The sequence below is a fragment of the Kogia breviceps genome, chromosome 11 (genome assembly GCF_026419965.1).
Source record: "Kogia breviceps isolate mKogBre1 chromosome 11, mKogBre1 haplotype 1, whole genome shotgun sequence".
In the NCBI taxonomy this organism is placed as follows: Eukaryota; Metazoa; Chordata; class Mammalia; order Artiodactyla; family Physeteridae; genus Kogia; species Kogia breviceps.
The window spans coordinates 96,956,068-96,981,386 of NC_081320.1; the positions used below are offsets into that span (position 1 = coordinate 96,956,068).

At 42.4% G+C, this 25,319-nt stretch overlaps 1 protein-coding gene and 1 pseudogene across 3 annotated transcripts in view; both read left to right on the forward strand.

Moving 5' to 3' along the window:
• Positions 1-5,212: 5,212 nt before the first annotated feature.
• Positions 5,213-25,319, forward strand: part of ADAM17 (ADAM metallopeptidase domain 17) — a 53,472-nt gene continuing 33,365 nt past the window's right edge. The window contains exons 1-3 of one of the 3 annotated variants that reach the window (XM_067008174.1): positions 5,213-5,639; positions 16,743-16,875; positions 25,066-25,196. Coding sequence is in view for 1 of the 3 variants with exons in the window: in XM_059078371.2 (XP_058934354.1) it covers positions 5,454-5,550; positions 16,743-16,875; positions 25,066-25,196 (361 nt within the window). In the remaining 2 variants the exon portion in view is untranslated. The remainder of the gene's footprint in view (positions 5,640-16,742; positions 16,876-25,065; positions 25,197-25,319) is intronic. The other 2 variants (XM_059078371.2, XM_067008175.1) reach the window with 2 other exon arrangements.
• Positions 19,653-20,800, forward strand: LOC131765729 (ubiquitin-conjugating enzyme E2 Q1 pseudogene; annotated as a pseudogene).

The following is a 25,319-nucleotide window of genomic DNA, read 5'->3' on the forward strand; positions in this document are numbered from 1 at the left end:
TTTATTTTAAAAAATTAATAGGAAAAAATTCATGACACCAGTTTTTTTTTAAGGCCAATACACATTGTATGTATTTTTGTGTTTCTGTGTACCTTTCATCTTTTAGGATATAAGTCCTTTGAGATCAAAGGTATGATGTGGGTCTCTTTGGTATTACTTTATTTCCAGCCTTATTGAGGTATAATTGACAAAAAAAATGTGTATGTATATATATATATATATATATATATATATTTAATTGTGTATGTTTAAGGTATACAATGTGTTGATGTTATATACCTATTCACTGCGAGATGATTATCACAATCAAGCTAGTTAACACATCCATAGTTACCATTTTTTTGTGTGTGGTGAGAACACTTAAGAAATACTGTCTGGGACTTCCCTGGTGGCACAGTGGTTAGGAATCCACCTGCCAGTGCAGGGGACATGGGTTCGAGCCTTAGTCTGGGAAGATCCTACATGCCGCGGAGCAGCTAAGCCCGTGCGCCACAACTACTGAGCCTGCGCTCTAGAGCCCACGAGCCACAACTAATGAAGCCCGCGTGCCTAGAGCCCACGCTCCACAACAAGAAGCCCCTGCAATGAGAAGCCCGAGCACAGCAGTGAAGACCCAACACAACCAAAATAAAATAAATAAATAATAAATAAATAAATAAATAAATAAATAAATAAATAAATTTAAGAAAAAAGAAATACTGTCTGAGCAACGTTCAGTTATACAAAACAGTGTTCTTAACTATAGTCACCATAGCGTACATTAGATCCGCACATTTTATAACTGAGAGTTTGTACCTTTGACTGATACCTCCATATTCCCACCCCTCCCACGCCCCGATTCTGTCAAACACTGTTCTACTCTCTGCTTCTTTGAGTTTAACCTTTATAAGATTCTACATGTAAGTGAGATCATACTGTATTTACCTTTTTGTGTCTGACTTATTTAGCCTAATGTCCTTCAGGTTCATCCATTTTGTTGCAAATGGCAAGATGTCCTTCCTTTTTACGGCTGAGTAATCTCCCATTGTACGTACACACCACATCTTCTCTATCCATTTATCTGCCAGTGGACACTTCCGGTTGTTTCCACATCTTGGCTGCTGTGACTAACACTGCAGTGAACAGGGCAGTGCAGTTATCTCTTTGAGATTCTGATTTCATTCACTTTGGAGGTATTATTCTTAAAATGCTAGTAGAATTACCAGATTTTAAACATTCAACAACTGAGTTCTGTTTTTCTAAACAGGACAAAATAGAACAGGTTTTCAATTAAGGCCTCTGGCCACTGCAGAACTGGAGAGTAATTGGCGATTGCTTCCTCTCTGGGGCCTGTCAACCCAAGAGTAATGACTTTTGGCCATTTCAGACCTGAGGTAATTTCAAACCGGCACAAGTTTCCATTTTTTTCTCTTTATCCAATCTATTCTCTGTGTTCCGTTATTCCTGTGGTTCAATTACTCTGAGATCTCTAGGGAGACAGAAAGGGATTTAAGAAGGAAAAGGACACAGCTCCATGTTCTGTATGGCGTACAATACATAGGAGATGTGCTACCTCTACACAACAGACAGATTAGCCGCTGCAAATATTGATAATTCTGTGATAAAGACAAAGATGCCCGATAAGAAAGAGACATAAAAAAATGTGTGTGTATGTGAGAGAGAGAGAGAGAGAAATTGTTACTAAAATTTTAGAAATGAACCTTCCTGAAATAACATTTTGAATGAAATGGCTGGTTTCCTTCTCTTTTGAACTTGAGGGGAAATACTATTCCATTTTCAAGAGGGCTGGTTATTCTTTTGCCTCTTAAAAAATTCCCAAAGAATTCCCCCAAATTCCCAATGATTCCCAAAGAATCATCTGTTTATCAGATGAGGATCCTCAAATATTCTGCTCTGCTCCGTGTGTGATGTATTTTTCATTTTTCTTTCTAAAAGGATCTGAAATACATTAAAATTTCTGAACTAAAATCCTGGAAACTAGAGTTCTTGATACATGACTTTGTATATAGTCATATTCCAGTAAGAGCGGTCTACCGTCTAATGGAGATTTGTGGATTGACTCATACTTTTTAAGTTTTTTATCGAATTTGTTACAATATTGCTTCTTCTGTTTTACGTTTTGGTTTTTTTGGCCGCAAGGCATGTGGGATCTCAGCCCCCCAACCAGAGATCGAACCCGCACCCCCTGCGTTGGAAGTCTTAACCACTGGACCACCAGGGAAGTTCCGACTCATACTTTTGGAAGTGCTAACTTCACAAAGGTTTGTTTACTGGCAAAAAAGGATACAGATGTAGCAATAATTAGCATTTTAGAAATAGAGTGATGAAGAATCTATACATCTATAAGGACTGGTGGGATTGGTATAGGACAAATAGTGGCTAATAAGAGAAACAGAGCGTGGATGACAGAAGAAAAAGCCCCCAAACTCAGCTAGAACTAGACAGCCATGTCTCTGATCATTTAGATGAAAGGTCTTACCAATGCTTATGTGGATCTGCTAGTTAATTCCAGAACCATAGGTGGCAACAGGTGTTCAATGATTGTAAATATTTTACTCTTACATTCACTTGCAGTAAGTAAACTGTAAGTAATTCATTCTATAGCCTGGGATCAGCAAATCTCAAGTAGTCTTTTACTTATCTTTATTAAATCCTAAATTAAAAGAACCACTTCTGTTGTTAAGGAGAGGAACCCAGGATCCAGTTAACTTGTTCATGTGTTTTTCAGACACAATAGTGGCTGTGTAACAAATTACCCTTAATTTAGGAGCTTGAAATAACCAGTATTTATTATCTCCCAGTTTCTGATGGTCAAAAATCAGGGAAGGACTTGGGTGGGCAGTTCTGTCTCAGGGTCTCTCCTGAGGTTGCAGTCAAGCTGTTGGGTTGGGGGGCTGCATTTGTCTTAAAGGTTGCCTAGGGCTGGAGGATTCACTTCCAAGCTCAGCCATATAGTCTTTGGCAGGTCTCAGTTACTTGCTGGCTGTGGGCTGGTGACCTCTCTTCCTATGAACCACTCCAGGGTCTTCTTGAATGTTCTCATGACTCAGAAGCTGGCTTTGCCTAGTGAGTGATCCAAGAGAGAGCAAGCGAGTAAGAGAACACCTGAGATGGAAGACAGTCTCTTACAACCTAACCTTGGAAGTGAAATACCATCACTTCCTCTTTGCGCTATTGGCCACAGAGACCATCTTTGGACCAGTGTGGAAGGGGACGGACTCTACAAGGGAGTGAATATCAGGAAGCAGGGATCATTGGGGGCCATCGGGGAGGCTGGCTACCACAGTGGCTTTCAAATCTGTCAGGTATTTATATTCCATTGGGTAGATTTAAACCTAAGAGTTTTAATTTTGAATGCCAGTGTTGGGACTTCCTTGGTGGTGCAGTGGTTAAGAATCCCTCTGCCAACGTAGGGGACACGGGTTCGAGCCCTGGTCCGGGAAGATCCCACACGCCGCGGAGCAGCCAAGCCCGTGCGCCACGACTGCTGAGCCTGCGCTCTGGAGCCTGCGAGCCACAACTACTGAGCCTGCGTGCCACAACTACTGAAGTCCGTGTGCCTAGAGCCCGTGCTCCACAACAAGAGAAGCCACCGCAATGAGAAGCCCGCGCACCGCAATTAAGAGTAGCCCCCGCTCGCCACAACTAGAGAGAGTCCGCAGGCAGCAATGAAGACCCAATGCAGCCAAAAATGAATAAGTAAAATTAAAAATAAATAAATGTCAGTGTTTACAGTATGCTGGAAATTTCATCCTTTGCAGTTACTTACATTTATGATGAAAAATGTTAAATGTATATAGGGAGTACATATTTTTTTAAAATTCTTTTGGGGATAAGAGTATACAAGTTTGAAGACAGCTGGCTGGCTCACAGACTACTAGTTCTATCCAAAGTGTCCCTCTTATTATGTTCCTCTGGCTCTTTATCTCCCCCACGTGGTGCTCTTATATCTTAAAGGCATGGACAATTTATAAATGAAAGATAAACCTCAAACTGGAAATCATTATTTGGGTCCTGATTTGTGAATGGGAAAAATTACTTGAAACCTTGACTGTCTTGAAAATCTAGGACTTCTGGATATGAATAAGCAAATGAATCAGGAACTTTACTTTTTAAAAATGGCCTTTATTAAACAGATAGTGAAGGGCCGTCTGTGAGCAAGGTACTGTAGAGGAGCTGTGGGTGGAGCACAGAAAGAGCATAATCTAGGATCTACTGAAGGTGTAAGCTGGAGAGCATCGTGTCTGGGCGCTCAGAAAGTAAGATGATATTCTCACTGTACAAAAATAAATTGTCCACAGCTGTCACGTTTTATGGGGTACATCTTTTAAAAATTATGTACAATTTGCAGAGGTGAACCTCTGCTTACTTTTTGATTAGGTATGCCATCAATGTATGTTTAATGAAGGCATTTTATACCTCAGATGAACACAACAGGTTCAGTTAAGCCCCAAATGCACAAAACCAGTAACTCTGGATAATAACTGTTGGGAAAAGATGCTGAGGTTTTACTGAGGCATGCCACAGTGAACCTAAATTCTAACCATAGTTTTGAGTATTTTATTAGGAGTGGCCGTAAAACTTGACCAGACAGGACTAATATTTTATTCCTAAGAATTTTCGATTTCATAATGGAGACAAGGCTGTCCCACCCACTCACTCTTAAGCGGAAAATGTGTTCTGTCATACTTGCATAAACTGTAGTTGAACCAAAATAGCGATTCACGTCCAACGTTATTAGAATGTTTTATTCAGTACCATAAACACTAGAGCTAAAATTATGCAAAGGATTGCAAAACAAAACACAAACTGTCTTTCCCAGGCACTTCTCTGCTGGGTCATCACCCCGAGCCCACCCGGCCCGGCGCTCCTCCTCGTCCACTCTAGACCCCACAGTGGTTTCCACAGCTAGGTAGTAAAAAGGGTAACAGGGATCCTATCCAGACGTGGGTCGGACCGAGGCGAGGGAGGTGGCCGGGCGCGCCTCTGAAGCCCTACTCGCGAGCTCCCGCCTCCCTCGCGGCGGTCACCCAAGGACAGAGGTGTGGCCCGGGTGGGTCGAGTCAGGACGTCGCGGGCCGCGTCAGAGGTGGCACCGGCCGAGCCACGGCGGGACGCAAAGGGGCGGCCGGAGGGGCGGCAAAATGGCGGCGCGCCTGCGCGGGGCCGGCGGTAGCGAGGGCCTCCCGGCATGCCGCGCGGCGTCCGGCTGTGGGCGGTGCGGGGGTTGGAGGCGGCCGGAAGCAGGCTGAGCCAGCCTGTCCGAGCGCTGCCTGCGCTTCCGGGAACCTGGAGCCCGGCTCTAGAGTTTTCCGGTAGGCGGCGCGGTAAGAGTAAGAGGCTGCAGGCGGCGGGCCGTGCGGATACCCTCCTCTCTCTATGTGAGCAGCGTCCTGAGCCCCCGTCAGGCGAAGGCTGCCCAGAGAGGTGGAGCCGCTGGCCGGGCCGGGAACATGAGGCAGTGTGTCCTCTTCCTGAGCACCTTGGTTCCTTTCGTGCTGTCGCCGCGACCGCCGGACGAGTCGGGCTTCGGCTCCCCCCAGCGACTCGGTAAAGACCCTGCGGATCTGGCTTCGGCCGGCACCGGGTGCCTGGAGCGCGCAGCTTTCGGGGAAGAGCAGGGGAGCAGGATCTATCAGGTGTTTGGGGGCGGGGTATTGGACGACGGTGGCGCGTCCCTAAGTTTGCAGCGTAGCAAGGGGGTGTGGCTCTCAGAGTTCAAGAAAGAATGGAGATGGGCTTGTCTCGGGATGGGCAGGGATCCTGGAAGGAGCCTCCGGGAGTGACTGAGGGCCTGGGAGGGCTCTGCCCGCTGAGTTCGTGTTTGGGTGTGTGTTCCGGACAGAGGTGAGGCGGGGTGGTGGTGGCTCGTGTTCGGAGAGGGAGATGTGGTCCAGGTCCCTGCCCTTCTCGGGAGCAAATCTGTATTGTGTCCTTACCAAAGGCAGGGTTCTGGAGGAGGATAGGAAGGCCCAAGGCTGCACGGCTCTTCCTGGCTCTCCAAGGAAGCGAACTAGGTTTTCTTCTGTAGGAGGTACTTAGGCAGTAATCTGGTTGGAAGGCGGTGCCTGGGGAACTCGTCTTGGAGTTGCTTTTTGCGAACATCTTAAGCGTGTTAGTTATTTAAATTGTAGCTTATGGAAGGTTCTTAAACTTGCCGGGCCAGCTCGTAATGCCGCTACTGTGAATGCCTTCCTTGCCATTTGAAACAAAAATTATCAGGGACGACCAGTTTGGTCAGTTTTGAGGCGAGAAAGTAGAGGGTCATGTGGATTTTCTAAAGAGCTTGGATTTGAAGGATGGACTAACATTGTGAGATGTGAAATTTGGTGGGAGTTAGTTTGTGTAAACGTATAGTGACCCCTGTTAGGGTCCTTTATCTGTTAAAAGTTAGCATGTAAGAGAGCTTGATTAATAAGTAGCAAAGTATGAAACAGTATATTTTCCCAGTGTGAGAAGTTGTAGCCTCATTTTTCATGGTTGCTTTGGCCCCCAAATCTCACCATGAATCCATATAGTATAGTATCGTGCAGATTGAGACACTGTGTAGATTTTCTTTATGACCAATAAAAACTTTGCATTAGTTTACCTGGGAATTCTTTTTCCTTCTTTAATGGACAAAAATTGTAATTGGCGGAGGGTATTAAAGGTGTTGTGTTCTCACCTGAACAACTGCTTGTGGTTATCTCAAATTGCAGTGGATTGCAGGTGATTAGTTTAATGAAAGGCCAGGGAGAACCTGGTAGGAAGTGCTGAGTTGTGATAAGTTAATACAAATTGAAGGAAAATGGTGAGCTAGGGGTGGTGAGGATGGAGGAGTAGGGTAAGGGTCCACTTAGTAAGGATAAACGTTAATGAAAGGAATAAACGTGCATTTTGAAATATTAAAGTTATATTTTTACCACTCTAACACAACTGTTTCACTTTTGTTATCATTCTCTTGTTCACAAGTGGAGAAATAAGTAGAACGAATCCTAGGAATGCACATAGTATAGAAGAAAACCTTATTTTCTAGGTCAATTCTCAGCATTCACAAATCGTAAGGGTTTTTTTTTTTTTTTTTCCTTTGACCGTGTGTTTTCATTTGCAAAGTGCAGACCACTGGTGCCAGAAAAATGCATAGACTTACCATTTATTAACTGCATGTTTGAAGAACACATACTGTTTGCAAGTTTTATGTGTGGCATTGGAAATATGAAGATCAGACTATATTCATCTTCAAACAGCTTTTGGTGTAGTAGAATAGAGACATCTAAACAGACAATTCTAGAACAATAGGAAGGAGAGTGAGAGAAGACATTATGGTGGGTATTATTTTCATCAGGGGACACTGAACCTATCCAGGGAAGGTTAGTGAAGGCTCCCTGAAGGAGGTGATGATAATTGAGCCCAGGCTGTAAGGTTAAGTAGCTGAAGAGAGAGAATAAGGACAGTCGTGATAGAGGCACTTAGAGATTGTTAGAATTGAAATGAACCTTGGAGATCGTGTCTAGTTTTTTAAATAAAGTGGCAGGTAAGATGAGTCTCTGAAAGGTGTAGTGACTTGTCAGGTTCATTCAGTTAGTGATAAATATATGGCTTGAGAGTATTTTTTCTTTTGAAGAATGACTTTTTTGTGTGTTTGTTTGATAGCTTTGGATGTAGCTTGTTGCTTAACTCTACCCTCCCAGTTAGATTGAATTGGTCGAAGCCAATGAATGATTTCATAGTTAAAGAGCATGGTTTATTGTTTAATAGCCTTCTTATCCTATAAATGTTGCCATAACCCCATAACTGCAGTTCTAAATATTGATTAGGGGTTTGACAACATTTTCTGAAGAATAAAAATGTATAATAAAATCTGGCTTTTGGAGGACTCCACAGGTCACCCAAAATGATTTCAATTGAACTGTCATGAATTGCATAATTTAGGAAATTTACAAGTCATTTGAGCTCAGTCATAATGATATCTTGTTGAAGTTACAGCTGGGGGTATATAAGTGTCACTGTGATTTCAAAAGAGTTTTCTCTGTGTTACTTTTAATAAGAGAATATAGTGGGTGGAAGGAAAAAAATATATAGGTCACAGATGAGGGATGAAAATTTGTGTCTGAAACATATATTTGAAATGTACCTTTAGGTAATTGGCATGGGGATTCTCCACATTGCAGCGCTCATTTCTCATTCTTGAGGGCAACATTTTGTTCTATGTTTTGACATCTGACTTCGTCTTTTGGTGTTAATTTTGCTTACAGGCTGGATTCTTTTGAAACTAAAACACCCACCCCATCTGCTTCAAGAGAAATTTAATGCAGTTCTCCTTTGTACTAGTCAGAGAGAGAAACTGTATTTCTAGAGTAGAACAAAGAGAAGAGTTAAGCAGAACGCCATGGTGGGGAAACTGGAGAATTCCATTTGGCCTTTGTGGGGTTTTCCAGAACATTAAGTGTAGGTGTCCTTCAAGACCAAGTGTGGTTGAATTTTAGATCCTTCACCATTTTGTATTTGTGAGAGATGGTGAGTGTTTTCAGTTGGAAGTATACTTTGAGGAAAGTCAGAAAAAGATGGGTAGGGAAGGAGGGACAGGAAGAGGCTTCACAGAGGTTGGGAGGTGAAATGAAGTGCTTTTTCACATATTCCTTAACTTAGTCCTAAAATGAACCAAGGAGATGGGTATCTCCCTCCACACATACCTCCTTTTCTTTTTTACTCTCTTTTAATAAGAGTTGTAGGCTTTGACAAGTCTCATCTGTTGCCCTGGTTTCACTTACCATTTGACTGTTTGGGTAACTACCAAATATGTGTCTCTGACCTAGACTTGTTCTCTGAAGCTCCACTCTCATGTATCCACCTCAGTGTTCACAGGTACCTCAAACATATGTCCAAAATTACTTACCTCTTTGATTAGAAAAATGTGTATAGGAGACAAGGTTTAATCTAGGAAAAGGCAGCAGCGCTGGAAATTGTGGAAGTAATCTCATTGCTTAACCTGAATTTGCTTCCATTTCAGCTACAGAGCCTTATGGATCAGTCCAGGTTCTTTGGAGGTTCCCTTGGGCTGTGCTCACTTTGATTTTTGGCTCAGGGTTTCCATGTGACTGGTCTTGCTGGAGAGTCTTGGCCCAGGGGGTTTAGTCCCAGCCCACGTGGAGGGCTCATGATAAGGAATTATTTGAGGCAGCTCGCCCTCCAGCTTCCCTAACTGGTATAAATCCATAAAATTAGGTTTTTAGTTCCCAGGTTCTGGGGTCCACTGCCTAGCAAACAGCACTGTTCTTTTCTTATCCCTTAGTCCCAAGGAGGGACTCACCCATGCCTAGGCTTGTTGCAGAGTGACCCGACCAGGCCTCTCCCTTGTGCTGCATATTTTGGGGAGTATTGAAGAGCAGTCAAGTCTCATGTGTCTTCTGCACAAGCAGAATAAACAGTTGACAGCAGCCCTGGCTTTATCTTTTCCACTTCTGACACCAGAAGTGGGCACACGACACTGTCTTTTTGGGGGAGCTCTTCATACTCTGCGCAGCAGAGCCGTGGAGAGTGAGCAGAGTGCTACAGGGAGTCTGCATGACAATTGCAAGTTGAATTCCAGGAAGATGCAATTTATTGCAAAAAAAAAAGAGAAATTAAGTAAAAAGTTCACAAGTGTTCCCAGACTCTTCTAACACCTCATTATTTAAAAATCAGTTTTATCTTAAAAACCTGCCTTGGCTTGATGAATGAAGTAAGGGTATATTTTGTGTCATTGTACCAAAAGTCAGTGGTCATACAAGCATATCCTGGAGACAGAACAGTTTAGGTATGAGAGAAGGGTAGAGTAAGAAGGTTTATCAAATCTATAGGCCACTCCATATCTGTATCCAGAAAGCCGGTTTGTTGCAGGCGTGAAGGTCCAGCTTCCTCTTTATTATTATTTTTTTTAAAGGGAACTTTATTTTATTTATTTATTTATTTTTGGCTGTGTTGGGTCTTCGTTGCTGCACGGGCTTTCTCTCGCTGCAGCAAGTGGGGGCTACTCTTCGTTGTGGTGTGCGGGCTTCTCATTGTGGTGGCTTCTCTTGTAGCGGAGCACAGGCTCTAGGCGTGTGGGTTTCAGTAGTTGTGGCTCACACGCTCAGTAGTTGTGGTACACAGGCTTAGTTGCTCCACGGCATGTGGGATCTTCCCGGACCAGGGCGTGAACCCGTGTCCCCTGCATCGGCAGGTGGATTCTTAACCATTGCGCCACCAGGGAAGCCCTCTGTTTATTCTTTGAGAACGTAAAAAAAGGAATGAAGTATCAGCTGCTTTTTAACCACTGATCTTGATTTTGAAAATCATAGAATAACAGATTTACTCTTTCCCTGCTTAAAATCATTGTGATTTAGCAGTGACATAACTGCAAATATATGATGACTTAGTGCAAAAAAGTTCTATGTAAATGAATAATTGCAAACTGTATATAAAGGAACAAGATACAGTGTAGAACTTCAGAATCTTTCAGCATCCACTTGTCCCCTTATATCAACCTGCTAAAAAACCAAAATTCAACCGAGTAAATCTGAAGATCTAATTGGCTTTATTAGGCGATTTATGAATTGGGCAGCATCCCTTCTAGCAACTAGAAGGGCCCTCTGAGGGTTTGTATCAAATGGAAGGTTTTTATAGGAATAAGGGTGGGGCAAGGGATCTGTTAGTGAAAGAAAAGAAAAGGATTGTTTTTAGGCCCAGACATCATCTTTTTTGGGGGAAGGGAACTGGCAAGGATTTTATCATATGGATAACCTCTTCTTCCTCTGGGGGGTGGAGGGGGCCCCTACGACAGATTACCTCATTAGTAGACAATTCCAAACTTGTTGGTTGAGATTACTTTTCTGGTGAAGGTCAAAACTACAGTTAGGTATTAAACCTAGGTTTGGTATCGTGGGCTTTAGCAAAAGTGGGCTTATGATTTTTCTCTTCAACAAATCCCTCCCCCAAACCTCCTCTTAGTTGTGTATTTTTTTAAATCTCAGTGAGTGTGGTGCCACTGTCTACCCAGGTATCCAAGCCAGAAACCTGGGGGTCTTTTAGTGATCTCCACCTGGATTGCTCAGCACCTTACTGGCTGATTTCCCAGACTCCAGTTTTGTCCTCCTCTAGCCCGTTCTGCGCACTGCAGTTGTTGAACCCAAGCTCACGTGCCTGACGCACAGTGAGGCCCAACAGATGGAAATGTCCGAGTTTGGAGCAGAAGAAGGTTTATTGATTGGGAGGGCACCGATGGAGAAGATGGGAGATGTAGGCTTGTCTCAGATCCATCTTCCTGGCTGGCCATGTGTTTTAAAGGCAACATTTGGGGTGAGGGTTGCAGGGAGCATGACTTTCTTCTGATTGGTTGGTGGTGAAGTAACGGGGGTTTTCATGAGTCTTAATCATCAGCTTTCTGGTTCCAACCAGTCTGGGTTCTGTGTGCTTGTGGTCAGCTTGTAGTCACTATCCTCCACTTGGGAGGAGGGGGGGTGTCTTTAGTTCCTGCAGAACAACTCAAAGATTTGTGTCAGATTGTTCTGTATATCCCCGGAGGAGGAACTAGGACTCTCTCTTGTTTCTTGACGGTCTTCCCTTTGTTTCAGCCTTCCATCACTTCTCTAATTAGTAATTGCTTGAATCTGCTCTTTGGACCTCGGGGGAGGTCTAAGAGACTAAAGCCTTTTCTACAAACCAGAAACGGGGGACAGAAGGGCTTTTGTAGGGACTTCCCTGGTGGACCAGTGGTTAAGAATCTGCCTTCCAGTGCCGGGGACACGGGTTCGAGCCCTGGTCCGGGAAGATCCCACATGCTGCAGAGCAACTAAGCCCGTGCGCCACAACTACTCAGCCTGCCCTCTAGAGCCCGTGAGCCACAACTACTGAAGCCCACGCACCTAGAGTCCGGGCTCCGCAACAAGAGAAGCGACAGCAATGAGAAGCCCGCGCACCGCAACGAAGAGCAGCCCCGGCTCGCCGCAACTAGAGAAAGCCCGCGCGCAGCAACGAAGACCCCACGCAGCCAAAATTAATTAATTAATTAATTAAAAAAAAAAAAAGAAAGATTTTTTTTTTTTTATCTGGGAGGGCCCTGAAACGTCCTGCTTGGTTTCAATCCCGCCTTTTCTTTGATACTCTTCAATCCTGAGGGCAACAGAGGCAGGTCAAGAAAGAATAAAGTTTCAGATAGAGAGGCTAATCATAAACTTGGCAGGGGAACTTGGTTTTAGGGGCATTTGGTTTCACAGTCACGATGAAATTTCTAATTTATAGCTGTTGCCCTTATCCAAAGTAAAAAATCCTTAATTTAGTTCCACGACCCTCCACGACCAGACCTCCGCCCGCCTCTGCAGCCTCACACCTCTTCATGTCCGCGGCGCCGTCCTGCACTCCAGCCTCACTGACTTGCTCTCAGTTCTTTGAGTGTATTGTGTTCTGTATTTCTTGTGGACCTCAGCCTAGGTATGCCCTCTGCTTAGAACCCTGTCCTTTCTTTTCGTTCTCTTGGCTGCTTCCTCATCCTTTCCGTCTTAACTTCAGTGCTGTTTCCCTGGGAAAGCATCCTTGGCTTGCCAGACAGGGGTCATGCTCCTGCTGTGTCCTATAAATTCTTCCCATTTCCTCTCCCTTGGTTTGTGACATACTTTATAATGATTTTTTGTGTGGTGCTCTTTCCCCCAAAGTCGCAATATTGGAAATGTATCTCTCCTTCTCTCCATTAATATCCCTAGTGCTTGGAAAGTAGGAGGTTTTCAATAACTTTTTGTTGAATAAATGAATAGATGGGGTCTGGTGGAAAGGGGAAAAGTATGTGCAGAATGTGTTGGCAAGAAAGGAGGGATGGGAGTGGGGGTGGAAGAGATTAAAAAAGCAGTGAGTAAGGGTAGGGTCCCTAAGGAGGACCAGACAGAGGAGGCCAAGTGAGGGAAACTAACAGTGGCAGAGAAGAGCAGAGAGCTTTGGGGAGGGGATCCTAAATAATAGAGTACTCTCGTCTGACCTTTTGAATAGTGTCTGTTTTCTAATATGTGTTTGTAGCAGCCGAAGTGAGAAAAGCTCAGTTGTTGAGGCTGATCGCTGGAGCATCCTGTAGGAAGCAAGGAAAGTGTTCTCGTTGTAGAGCATTGCTGGGCAGCCATCGTGGCGTTTCTCAACAGGAGGATGTGAGCATACACTGAACTGATACGGAAGGTAGTTTCTGTAGCATTGTCTAGTATAGACTGTCATCAGCTCTACTGTAAGAAGTTAAGTGGTTTGTACTTAAGATTTTTGAGATTTTTGGATATGGATGGGGGAAATATAAATTCTGTTGAAAAAGCTATAGAAAATTGGATTACCGATGATTGGAATTTTGGAAGTAAAGTGCAGTGAAATACTGAGCATCTGAGAGGTTACCTGCAAGAGCAGGAGCTCAGGGTGTTGGACAAAGAGAGCGCGTTTACCATGCTGTTTGTAATGGCTCCCGGACGTCCAATTTGAGACCTGTCATTATTGAAAGGGGTAAATTACAATTCAAACATATTAGTTAAGTATTTTAAAGTGCTTTAGCAAGCTGCATTTAAAAAGTGCTTATTGGGGGGCTTCCCTGGTGGCGCAGTGGTCGAGAGTCCGCCTGCCAATGCAGGGGATACGGGTTCGTGCCCCGGTCCGGGAGGATCCCACGTGCCGCGGAGCGGATGGGCCTGTGAGCCGTGGCCGCTGAGCCTGCGCATCTAGAGCCTGTGCTCCGCAACGGAGAGGCCACAACAGTGAGAGGCCTGCGTACCGGGGAAAAAAAAAAAAAAAAAAAAAAGTGCTTATTGTAGAAAAATAGCTAAAGATAACCGATGATGTTACTATCTTGCTCTTTTTTTTTTTTTCTAGCCCTGTTTGTATACATAGTTAAGGTCATGCGGTATGAACAGTTTTAAAAATCTACCTTTGTTTGTTTAATATTGTGTTTCCTCATGTTCTTAAAACCTGTTGTTGACAGCATTTTAAATGATTGCAAATTTTTTTTTTTTGGTCATTTGGAAATACTATAACTCCTCTATTTGCCAGGTATTAATTTACTTCGTTTCCAATTTTCTTAAAACTAATACAAGGCTGAACAGTGAACATCTGTGTGCTTAAAGGTGTTTTTCTTTGCTTTATTTCCTTAGTTTAGCCTAGTTCAGCGGTTCTCATACTGGAGTAGGTGTGCATCAGCATATCACCTGGGAGGCACGTTAAACGCAGGTGGCTGGGCCCTGCACCTGGAAGTTGCGACGGAGGAGGACTGCGAAGGGAAGCAAGTTCCCAGGCGGTGACTGGGTGTAGCGGCCACTCTTTGAGAACAGCTGGCCCCTATTGTTGACAGTGAAACTGTAGAATTGAGGTTAAGTTTCTCAGTCAGTGGGAGTGATGATGATCTTGAATGAAACTGAGTCTGTGTACCAGCCTGTATCAGGGAAGTGGAAGAGCTAAAGGACTGACTGTATCAGCATATTGAGAATTTGAGCAAAGGAGTGCTGTTTTGTGCAAGGTTCTGTGCCAGGCGTTGTGAGGTAAGAATACCGTGATTTTAAAACAGAGCTCATTTTTGGCCATTTTACAGTCTATTTGTGAGGTAAGACAAATACAACTAAAAACTGCCAGAAGAAAGGTGTAAACAAAAAACTTCAGAATTCAGAGGGAGGCATGGTCATGTTTGATTGACATGTCAAAAAGTAGGAGGCCAAGAAGCGGAAGGTCCAGGGAGAGGTAGGCTATTTTTAAGCAGTTTCAAAAGTTGAAATCAATAAAGCTTGGGGTTTTCAGCCAGACAGGCCCCAGTTCAAATCCTAGTACTGTGCTACGTTAGCTTTGTGATATTATTCCCTCCGAGTCTGTTTCTTCATTTGTAAAATGGGGAAAATACCCCAAGATGTTTGTGTAGATAACATAGAACACCTAGGATGGTGTCTTGCGGGAAACAAAACACTCAAAAATTGCTGAATTTTTTTCATTGATGCCTCAAAGCGTTGTAATTAGCAAGGCCAAATCACCAATACACATCCCTCGGCATAAAAGAGATTGACGCCTTCTGAGACAGCTTTCCTCTGGATTAAAATTAAAAGGAAATTTTTGTTGACCGAGAATGGGCGGCACCCAGCAAGTGTGGAATTTGCTTCCTCTTTTACCTTATCTTGAATTAGAGCCTTGAATGGACTTTGATTAGATCGCTTTAACCCTATGCTAGCGTGCGCCTCTTCACGTTCGCTCAAGGGTTATGTGACAGTGGGGCATTTTTCCTTCTTTGACCGCTCCGTATAAATTGGCCCTTCCCCTGCCTCTCTGCTGTCCTGTTTTCATACCACACGGCACTGACGTGGATCTTCTTGTGCATTGTCCGTCTCTCCCACTAAAACGAGTGCTGCTTTAGACAAGGACTTGGCTGTGCTGAGTGCTGTATCTCAGTACTTAGCCCAGGGCCTGGCACACAGCAGTGAATGAACGGATGAAAGAGCCAATTGAGGATATTCAGGGGAAGAGGACGGAGAAGAGTATTGGGTGGATTCTTTCTTTTAAAAATGGTTTTGTGAGCATATTTAACTGTAGTAGCAACACACTTGTATTTTAAGCTCCTGCTGCTAGATTTTGAGGACATTCTAAGTCCAGTGGAATGATTTTGAATACCATTGCTTCTCCAGTGATATTTGTTGAGAGAAAAGGAAAGCATCAGCTCAAATATTTTTAGACAGTTTTTACAGAGCCTTAAGTCACCAAAATTGTCTTCCAGAAATCCTCCTGATTGTGAGAGACAGCTGAGTTGCTGTTGATAAAAAGTGACTTATGGGGGTAGCTTATACTCTATAGTGTTTACTCTTGCTCTATACCAAATAGAAACTTGTTTGTGCTTGTTCTATCTTTGGGGTAGTCCATCTTTGCTTTTCCTGGGTTCCAAGTCAGCCTGGTAAAATAATTAATGTTTTTCTTTTCCTAGGGATTGGTTTGGTCTTACCACTTATACTTCCTGCTGTCCGGTGGATTGATACTCTGCTGTGTTTGTTGAGGGCAGCAATGATCGGGATATTACCACTTCTTTGCTCTCTAATTTGGAATATGTGGTTTTTCTGTAAAAGATTTACTTTCCCAGTTTGGTTTCCTCCGGCCATTAATACATTTGTTGCTCTTTGTTACTGTACATCAACTGATAAGGGATTGATGTAGCCCAAGTGGGCAGTTGGCAGGTCAAGTTGGCAGGCTTGATCTTAAAAATTCTAGACATACAAGCCAGAAATGCCTTGAATTTAGAAGTTAGTTCACTGCATACTGTGATACTCTCTGAGATATCAAAATTATTAGTATCTAATATGAACATGGACTCATGTTCACATTTCCCTGATTGTCACAGATATCTTTCCACAGTTGGTTTGCTTGACCTAGGATCCGAAACGGCTCACACACTGGCTTGCTTAAGTCCCTTCTGTCTTAAGTCCCTTCTGTCTCCACCCCTCCCTTCTTTCTCATGCCATTTGTTTCCTGGAGAAATTGGGTCATTTGTTTTGTAGGAATGGAACATTTTGGGTGTGGCTGATTACTTCCTTGAGTTGTTATTTAATTTGGCAACCTCTAATCCCTTTTTGTCTTAAAAACTTGTGTGTGTGTGTGTGTGTGTGTGTGTGTGTATGTGTGTGTGTGTGTTTGGTAAGAGTATTTCGTAGGTCGTGCTGGGGCATTATTACATCAGGAAGAGTTTGTTGTCTGACTCTCATTTTAATGATATTACAATTGATTAGTAAGTTTAGGTGTCAATAACCTTTTTACCTTTATTTCAGAAAAACTTGATTCTTTGCTCTCAGACTACGATATCCTCTCTTTATCCAGTATCCAGCAGCACTCTGTAAGAAAAAGGGATCTACAGGCTTCAACACACTTAGAAACACTACTAACTTTTTCAGCCTTGAAAAGGTAATTTGAATTATTCATAGAATAATGTTGGGGCAATGAGGGACTTGGTTTGGTAAAAGCAGAAAAATTGGAGTGTCTAATTAAATCTTAAAAAGTTACATTTTAAAGATTTGTAATATAATTATAGTCTGTCATGATTCTTATAATAGTGTATTGCTTATTCTAAAATTCAGATGATGACTATTTTTTAAAAAGTAAATGTGTATTCCAAAGGAATTAATGATGGTATATTTATTTATTTTTTGGAATTCTGACAAAGAATTATAATTAATTGAATATTTATAATACTTTTGTGCTACTTTAGAGTTGTCCACCTTATACTAAGTACTGTCTTAATTTTATATATGAAGACACTGAGGTTTAGAGATGAAGGATTTGTTTAGGACTCCACAACCTAGTGGTGAGCTGGGTCTCTTTGCACATTGAATTGCTCTTATGTCATAGCACAAATTGATAGATGTGGTCTATTTGGGCATTAATTTTAATATCTCATGTTTTGCAGATGTAAATGTGTTAGATAATAACAGGCCCCTTTCTAAAGCCTTTTTAGGGAGCTCTGCTAATGTCAATAACAAACATTGGGAGCATATAAATGCGCTGACTTTTTCTTTATACATAGGGTAAGCCTTCTCCAACACACATATAAAAGTAATATATGCACCTGATTTAAAAAACAAACTACAGAGGGACTTCCCTGGTGGTCCAGTGGTTAAGACTCCACGCTTGCACTGCAGGAGGCATAGGTTTGATCCCTGGTCAGGGAACTAAGATCCCTCATGCTGTGCGGCGTGGCCAAAAAAAAAAAAAACTATAGAGGGTATGAGAAGTGTTTACTTCCCAGACCCAGCAAGTTTCCTGTATAAACTTCCAAAAGATTTTAATGTATATTTTTTGCATATAGATCTATATATATGTAGGTGATATAGATAACATAGATTTACCTCATTTTTAACAACTGCATAAATATTCCTATTGCGTAAAATTATGACAGTTTGTTGACTAGTACCATACAGATGGATACTGTTTAATCAAAGTGATTTTTTTTCCTGTAACAAACAGTGCTCCAGTGAATATCTTTATAAATATGCCCTATCTAGGTATTTTTATAGGTTACATTCCTAAAAGGTGAATTACTGTACTGGCTCAAGGGTATACATATTATAAATGTTTATGGATCTTGACATGTTTCCTCCTAAAGACATTAGACCAATTTATTCTTCTAGCAACAGTGTGTGTTTACCTCTTTCTTGTTATCCTTGCCAATACTAGGTTTTATCAACCTTTGACTTTTCTTGCTCTGAAAGGGGATGGTACCTCACAAATGTTTTGATTTTAATTTTGTATAAAATTGATCATCTTTTCATGTGTTTATAAGTTATTTTTCTGTCTGCCTTTTCGTATCCATTTACCATTTTTCTATTGGGTTTATCCTTTGGGTTACTGAATTGTAGTAGTGCTTGGTATTAAGGAAATGAATCCATCATCACATGTGTTACTGATATTTTATGCACATATTTTTACTATATCTTTTTATTTTTCCTAGTTATTGCCATCATCCTTAGATTATTTTTGAATGATTTCTTTTTGTTGGATTTTATGTCAAAATTTTGCAGTATAGGTTATCTAGCTTCACCTACAGCAAATTTGAGCAGAGTGGTGATACTAATAATAGCTATAGTTTATCAGGTATTTACTTCAGTAGGCACTTTACATATATTATCTCTGATTCTCACCATACTTTGCATAGAAGTCTTTGTTACTCCCTTTTGAAGGCAAAGAAGAACTGAGGCTCAGAGAGGTTAGGTAAGTTGCCCAAAGTGACTCAGCTAGAAAGTGGAAGATAAAGGATTTGAACACAAGTCTGACTTCCAAAACTTGTGTTATTTCTGCTATGCTGATGAAGAGTTTGACGAAGGAGTTGAGATTTAGTAGCAAGAAATGAGTAGGCTCAAAAGGAGGATGGGAGAAGACTTTAAAATGATAAGAACTCAAAGTTTAGTTTTCTGGGTTTCTTTTGAAGTTAGACTTGAGGTAGCCTTTAGAATCCTTACTCTAGGGTCAAACACTGCCATAGCCTAACATACTGCTCTTTCGTGTTTCATAGATGCCATTGATTCATTAAGGAATGTTAAACAACATCTCCTTATCTTCCCTCTGTGTAAGGAAGCAGAGAAATTTATAATTTAAACTTTCATCTTAAATGTCTAACAGGAAATGTATCTAACAATATATGAGAACTTTGTATCTGGTACTTTAAAGTAGTTTATTTCATTTAACCCTCAAAACCATTCAGTTAGTAGTTGGTATTACTTCCACTTATAGATGAAGATAAACTAGGTTCAGAAGTTAAGGTCGAGATCAAATAGCAAGTCGGTGGTGGAGGCGGGATTTGAGTCAGGTATGTCAGAATCCAAAGCCCCATACCCTTTCTTTTCTGTTATACTGTGTTATTGAAGCTTAAAAGAAAAAAAAAAAAAGGGATACTTGAAATGATCAAATTGTAGAGGCCTGAACTGCCTATATGAAGCCACTCATTATCTGATGGTGATGGTAAGTGAGATGTTCTGTTTTTAGATGGTAGAGGAGAGCAAAATAATTTAAGATCATAACATTAAATTTTGATGTGATTATTAGTGGTTGAAAAAGCATGGAAATACTGAGAGATTGTATGATGAGTTAAAGAGTAATCTTATGGTAAAAAAAAAAAGTTTGAAACTTACCCAGAAGTTACATTCCCTCTTTTTTATAAATCAAGAAATAGTATTACTATTAAAGTAATGAGGGTGGTGGCGGCGGAGGCCGGAGACTCCCGGCTCGCCGGGAGCGGAGCGGAGGATGCAGCAGCCGCAGCCGCAGCCGCAGCCGCAGCCGCAGCCGCAGGGGGAGTGGCACCGGGGCGGCCTGGGGTTGGGGGTGGGTCCGGGGCGGGGGCCCGGCCCGAGTGCATCCTTAACCGCGACCACGAGCGCTTCCGCCTTGCCAGCGCCTGCCAGGACGAGCTGAGCTGCGAGTTCCTGCTCGCTGGGGCCGGAGGGGCCGGGGTGAGGGGACCGCGCCTGGACTGCATCTCCCCTCACGGGGGTCGCTGCCTGGGGATCCCGTCCGCATCCACTGCAGTGTCACAGAGTCGTACCCTGCTGTGCCCCCATCCGGTCAGTGGAGTCCGATGACCCTAACTTGGCTGCTGATCACTATGAAATGAAAGAAGAAGAGCCAGCTGAGGGCAAGAAATATGACGGCATCGGAAAAGAAAACTTGGCCATACTAGAGAAAATTAAAAAGGATCTGAGGCAAGATTACTTCAACGGTGCCGTGTCTGGCTTGGTGCAGGCTACTGACCGGCTGATGAAGGAGCTCGGGGATATATACCCATCACAGAGTTTCAGAGGTGGAAACTACGCAGTCGAACTCGTGAATGACAGTCTGTAGGACTGGAATGTCACACTCCTCAAAGTTGACCAGGACAGCGCCTTGCACAACTATCTCCAGATCCTCAAAGAAAAAAAAGGAGCTGACTTCATCCTACTTAATTTTTCTTTTAAAGATAACTTTCCCTTTGACGCGCCGTTTGTCACGGTTTTGTTTCCAGTCCTCTCCTGGGGGTATGTTCTGGGCGGAGGTGCCATCTGCATGGAACTGCTCACCAAGCAGGGCTGGAGCAGTGCCTACTCAACAGCGGCAGTGATCATGCAGATCAGTGCCACACTGGTGAAGGGAAAAGCACGAGTGCAGTTTGGAGCCAGCCGATCTCAATACAGCCCGACAAGAGCACAGCAGTCCTACAAGTCCTTGGTGCAGATCCATGAAGAAAACGGCTAGTACACACCCCCGAAGGCAGATGGCTAATCCGGGAGTGCCATCCCCTTCCTCCTTCCCTAGGCACCACTGGACCAGTTACCTTTGAATGCTGTATTTGGATCTCACGCTGCCTCTGTGGTTCCCTCCCTCATTTTTCCTGGACGTGATAGCTCTGCCTATTGAAGGACAATGATGGCTATTCTAAACGCTAAGGGAAAAAAAAAACAACACAGAACTGTTTCAAGTACTCAAGACTGACTTACAGACCAACCGACCACCTGGCTGGAGTCCTTGCTAGCAGGCATTCTTAAACTTTTGAGCCTCCTTATATTGCTGGAAACTCAGCTGTGCTCCAGCCTAGAGCCTCCTTACCTATGCTATGGTAAGGATTTTTAATTTATTTTCTCTTATTTCATGTACACTGCTTTTTTTGGTTACAGTGTATGATGGGTGTGTATGAAAAAATATATATCTTTGGGAAAACAATTACAGTTAATTTGAAAAAAAATAATGAATACAAATATTGTTTTAATACTTTTTTTATAACGTTATAATTTTTTTGGAGAAAGTTATACGTATTATATGATATCACTTATATGTGGAATCTAAAAATTAGTACAAATGAACTCACATGCAAAACAGAAACAGACTCACAGACGTAGCAAGCAAACTTACGGGGGTGGGGGGGGAAGAAAACAAAACAAACAGGATTACCAAAGGGGAAGGGAGTGGATTAATTGGGATTATGGGATTTACAGAATGCACACTACTGTATATAAAATAAAAGATTTATGTGTATCACAGGGAACTGTATTCAATATCTTATAATAAACTATAATGGAAAAGAATTGGGAAAAAAATATATAGATGTATACATATATATTGATATATAACTGAATCACTTTGCTATGTACCTGAAACTAATACAATATTGTAAATAAACTATACTTCAATAAAAAAAGAAAAGAAATATACACAGGAACCTAGGAAGAGATGAATTCCCAGGCGTCAGGAGAAACAGAAACTGGAGGGTGTTTATGCCCCTTTGCCCTGGTGGTCCACTGTGAAAATGACTTCTGTAGACTGTGTGTGTTCCCACAAACGCATCTGTTGAAATCTTAATCCCCAATGCAATGGTGTTAGGAGGTGGGGCTTCTGGGAGGTGATTAGGTCGTGAGAGTGGACCCGTCATGAATGAGATTAGCGCCTTTTAATTTTATTTATTTATTTATTTATTTGTGGTACACGGGCCTCTCGCTGCTGTGGCATCTCCTGTTGCAGAGCACAGTCTCCGGACGCGCAGGCTCAGCGGCCATGGCTCACGGGCCCAGCCGCTCCGTGGCACGTGGGATCTTCCCAGACCGGGGCACGAACCCGTGTCCCTTGCATCGGCAGGCGGACTCTCAACCACTGTGCCACCAGGGAAGCCTGATTAGTGCCTTTTTAAAAAGAGGCCCCAGGGACTCGCCTGGTGTTCCAGTGGTTGAGATTCCACACTTCTACTGCAGGGGGCGTGGGTTCAATCCCCAGTCAGGGAGCTATGATCCTGTATGCCATGTGGCCAAAAAATAAAATAAAATAAAACATGAAATAAGAGGCCCCAGAGAACTCCTTCATCCCTTCTGCGATGTGAGGACACAGTGAGAAGGTAGCTGTCTCTGAACCAGGAAGTGGGTTCTCACCAGACATTGAATCTGCCAGCACCCTGATCCTGGCCTTCCCAGCCTCCAGAACCATGAGAAATGAAATTCTGTTGTTACAAAACAAACAAGCAAACAAAAAGTGAAATATCTCAAAATATTTGAAGAGGGCTAGAACTGGTAAAGAAATGAAAGTGGGGACTTCCCTGGTGGCACAGTGGTTAAGAATCCGTCTGCCAGTGCAGGGGACATGGATTTGAGCGCTGGTCCAGGAACATCCCACATGCCGTGGAGCAATTAAGCCCGAGCACCACAAATACTGAGCCTGCGCTCTAGAGCCCGCGAGCCACAACTACTGAGCTTGCGAGCCACAACTGCTGAAGCCTGCGTGCGCCTAGAGCCCATGCTCTGCAATAAGAGAAGCCACCGCAGTGAGAAGCCTGTGCCCTGCAACGAAGAGTGGCCCCAGCTCGCCACAACTAGAGAAAGCCTGTGTGCAGCAACGAAGGCCCAATGCAGACACAAAGAAAGAGGGAGAAAGGAAGGAGAGAGATATATACCCAGCTAAATGGACCATTAAAAATAGATATGATGGGGACTTCCCTGGTGGTCCAGTGGTTCAGAATCCGCCTTCCAATTCAGGGGACGCAGGTTTGATCCCTGATCGGGGAACTAAGATCCCACATGCTGTGGGGCAACTGAGCCTGCGCGCCACAACTACTGAGCCTGTGTGCCGCAACTAAGACCCAATGCAGCCAAAAATAAATAAATAAATAAATAAATAAAACACTATTAAAAAAAATAAATACGAGGTACAGACTTCCAGGTATAAAATACATGTTTTGAGGATGTAATGATGTATAGCATGGTGACTCTAGTTAGTAATACTGTACTACATATTTGAAAGTTAGACCTTAAAAGAGTAGATCTTAAAAGTTCTCATCACAAGAAAAAAAAAACTGTATGTGCGGTGATGGATGTTAACTAGACTTATTGTGGTGATCATTTTACAGTATATACCCCCCCAAAATAAGAAAATAATGTTAATTCAGACTGATTAACACCAGTTTGCAGTCACTGTAAATCCTTAAAAGTCAGAAAGATAAATTGCTAAAGGAAGTTTGTAAGTACATGATTTCACATAATTTGGGAAGGATAAAGTAAAATATAAGTTCTGACTGACATATCCTGTTGGAGGTTTTATAGCTCAAAGGTGAAGATTGGAAACTCAAAAAACAGGAATTTTACCAATACTTGGTCCTTTTCTTTACGACATAGAAGATTAATGTAGAAAATGAAGAGTGCAATTCTAGTGATTTTCCTGGAAAGATCATTAAGTAAAAATAGTAGTGAGACTCCTAGAGAGTCTGAAACTAATAAGGCATTTATAAGAGGGATGCTCTTTTTGGTTGTTGTTGTTGTTCTGTTTTTTTGTGTTTGTTTTTGGCCGTGCCACCCGGCTCACAGGATCTTAGTTCCCCAACCAGGGATTGAACCCGCGCCCTCAGCAGTGAAAGCACAGAGTCCTAACCACTGGACTGCCAGGGAATTCCCAGGAGGGATGTTTTCTTTTCAAAGTTCTCAGCATAACTGACAGGGGAAAAGAATGATAACTGTGTGTGGGAAGGTACATTTTAAGGTAGCAGGAGAAAATGTTCCAAGGTTTTCTGAGATTATGTTCTGTTGTGTCTCCTTCCCAATGACCATTAAAAAAAACCACAAACAAACTGAAGTTACCTTGTTATGCTCAAAAAGTTTAAAAAAAAAAAAGTGTTGGCATGGAGATAGTCCCACTCTGGATTCTTCCTGGCAGTTTTGATTTACCAAGCCTGTAACATTTTATATTTTCAACACCATAGCTGACAAAATTAGTTCCTGTGGCTGAGATAAAAACCATACCTTTATCTTTGGTGTTCTTGGGTACATTGAAAGAATTTTGTAAGTGATCATTGAAAATTCTTTCTCACCATGTCCAGTTTTTATGTCAGAATGAAACTTGTACAAGAGTGTATTAAGCCAACTAAAGAACTGGAGTGTGTGTTTTGATATCTTTGTTGGATACCTGATACTTATTTTCCTCATGGTAATTGTAGATTACTTTTTTCAAGGGAAGTTCTCTTTAGAAGGAGAAAAGCATGGCTGGTTTTAAACGTGGAAAGTAGCATATTTATTAATTTTGTGCAACAGTAAGAGCAGCTGATTGCTGGAGGCAGCGGAGTGCAGGTGTTTGAAGTAAAAGCCAGGTTCAGTGTTCAGTTCCTCTGTTTACCAGCTGTGGAACCTTGAGCATATTGATTACTCTCCAAGGCTCAGTTTTTACTGTGTGAGGTGGAGACAGCGTACAGAGCAGCTAGCACTGAGTAGGTGTTCAATAAAAGGTATCCAGTAATATCAGTCTTCCCGAAATTTTTAAGATAAGCAGAACTCCAGCTTAAACTATCCAGTTGTGTTTCTTTATTTTTCTGAGTCTCCAGAAAAGATGAATATATAGGCTCTTGGAATCTTTTTCCCCCCACTTTTAGTTTCTTTTGGTCTGCGAAGTTCTTACAGCTAAAGAAATTAGTCTGTTTTGTCTTTACTGGAGATAACAACACTCTAAGTACCTTATAACTAAGTAAAACAGTAGTTATAACTTGCATTGTACTTTGTTAATGTAAACTCAAGTGTCAACTTTTTTCTCAAGAAAGTGTAATTAAATGAAAATTAGGCCTCTGTTTTATGTGCTTAAAGTTCAGATGCATTCTTTCTTTAGGCATTTTAAATTATACCTGACATCCAGTACTGAACGCTTTTCCCAAAATTTCAAAGTCGTGGTGGTAGATGGGAAAGATGAAAGCGAGTACCCCGTCAAATGGCAGGACTTCTTCAGTGGACATGTGGTTGGTTAGTAGGTGCTCATTTGCTTGTCTTTGTGCTTGGGGGGTTAGGTGTCCAGATTGAACTAGATTGTATATTCTTTTCTAAGGGGAGGAAAAAGGGGTGTCAGAGAAGTGCTATTGTTTGTCT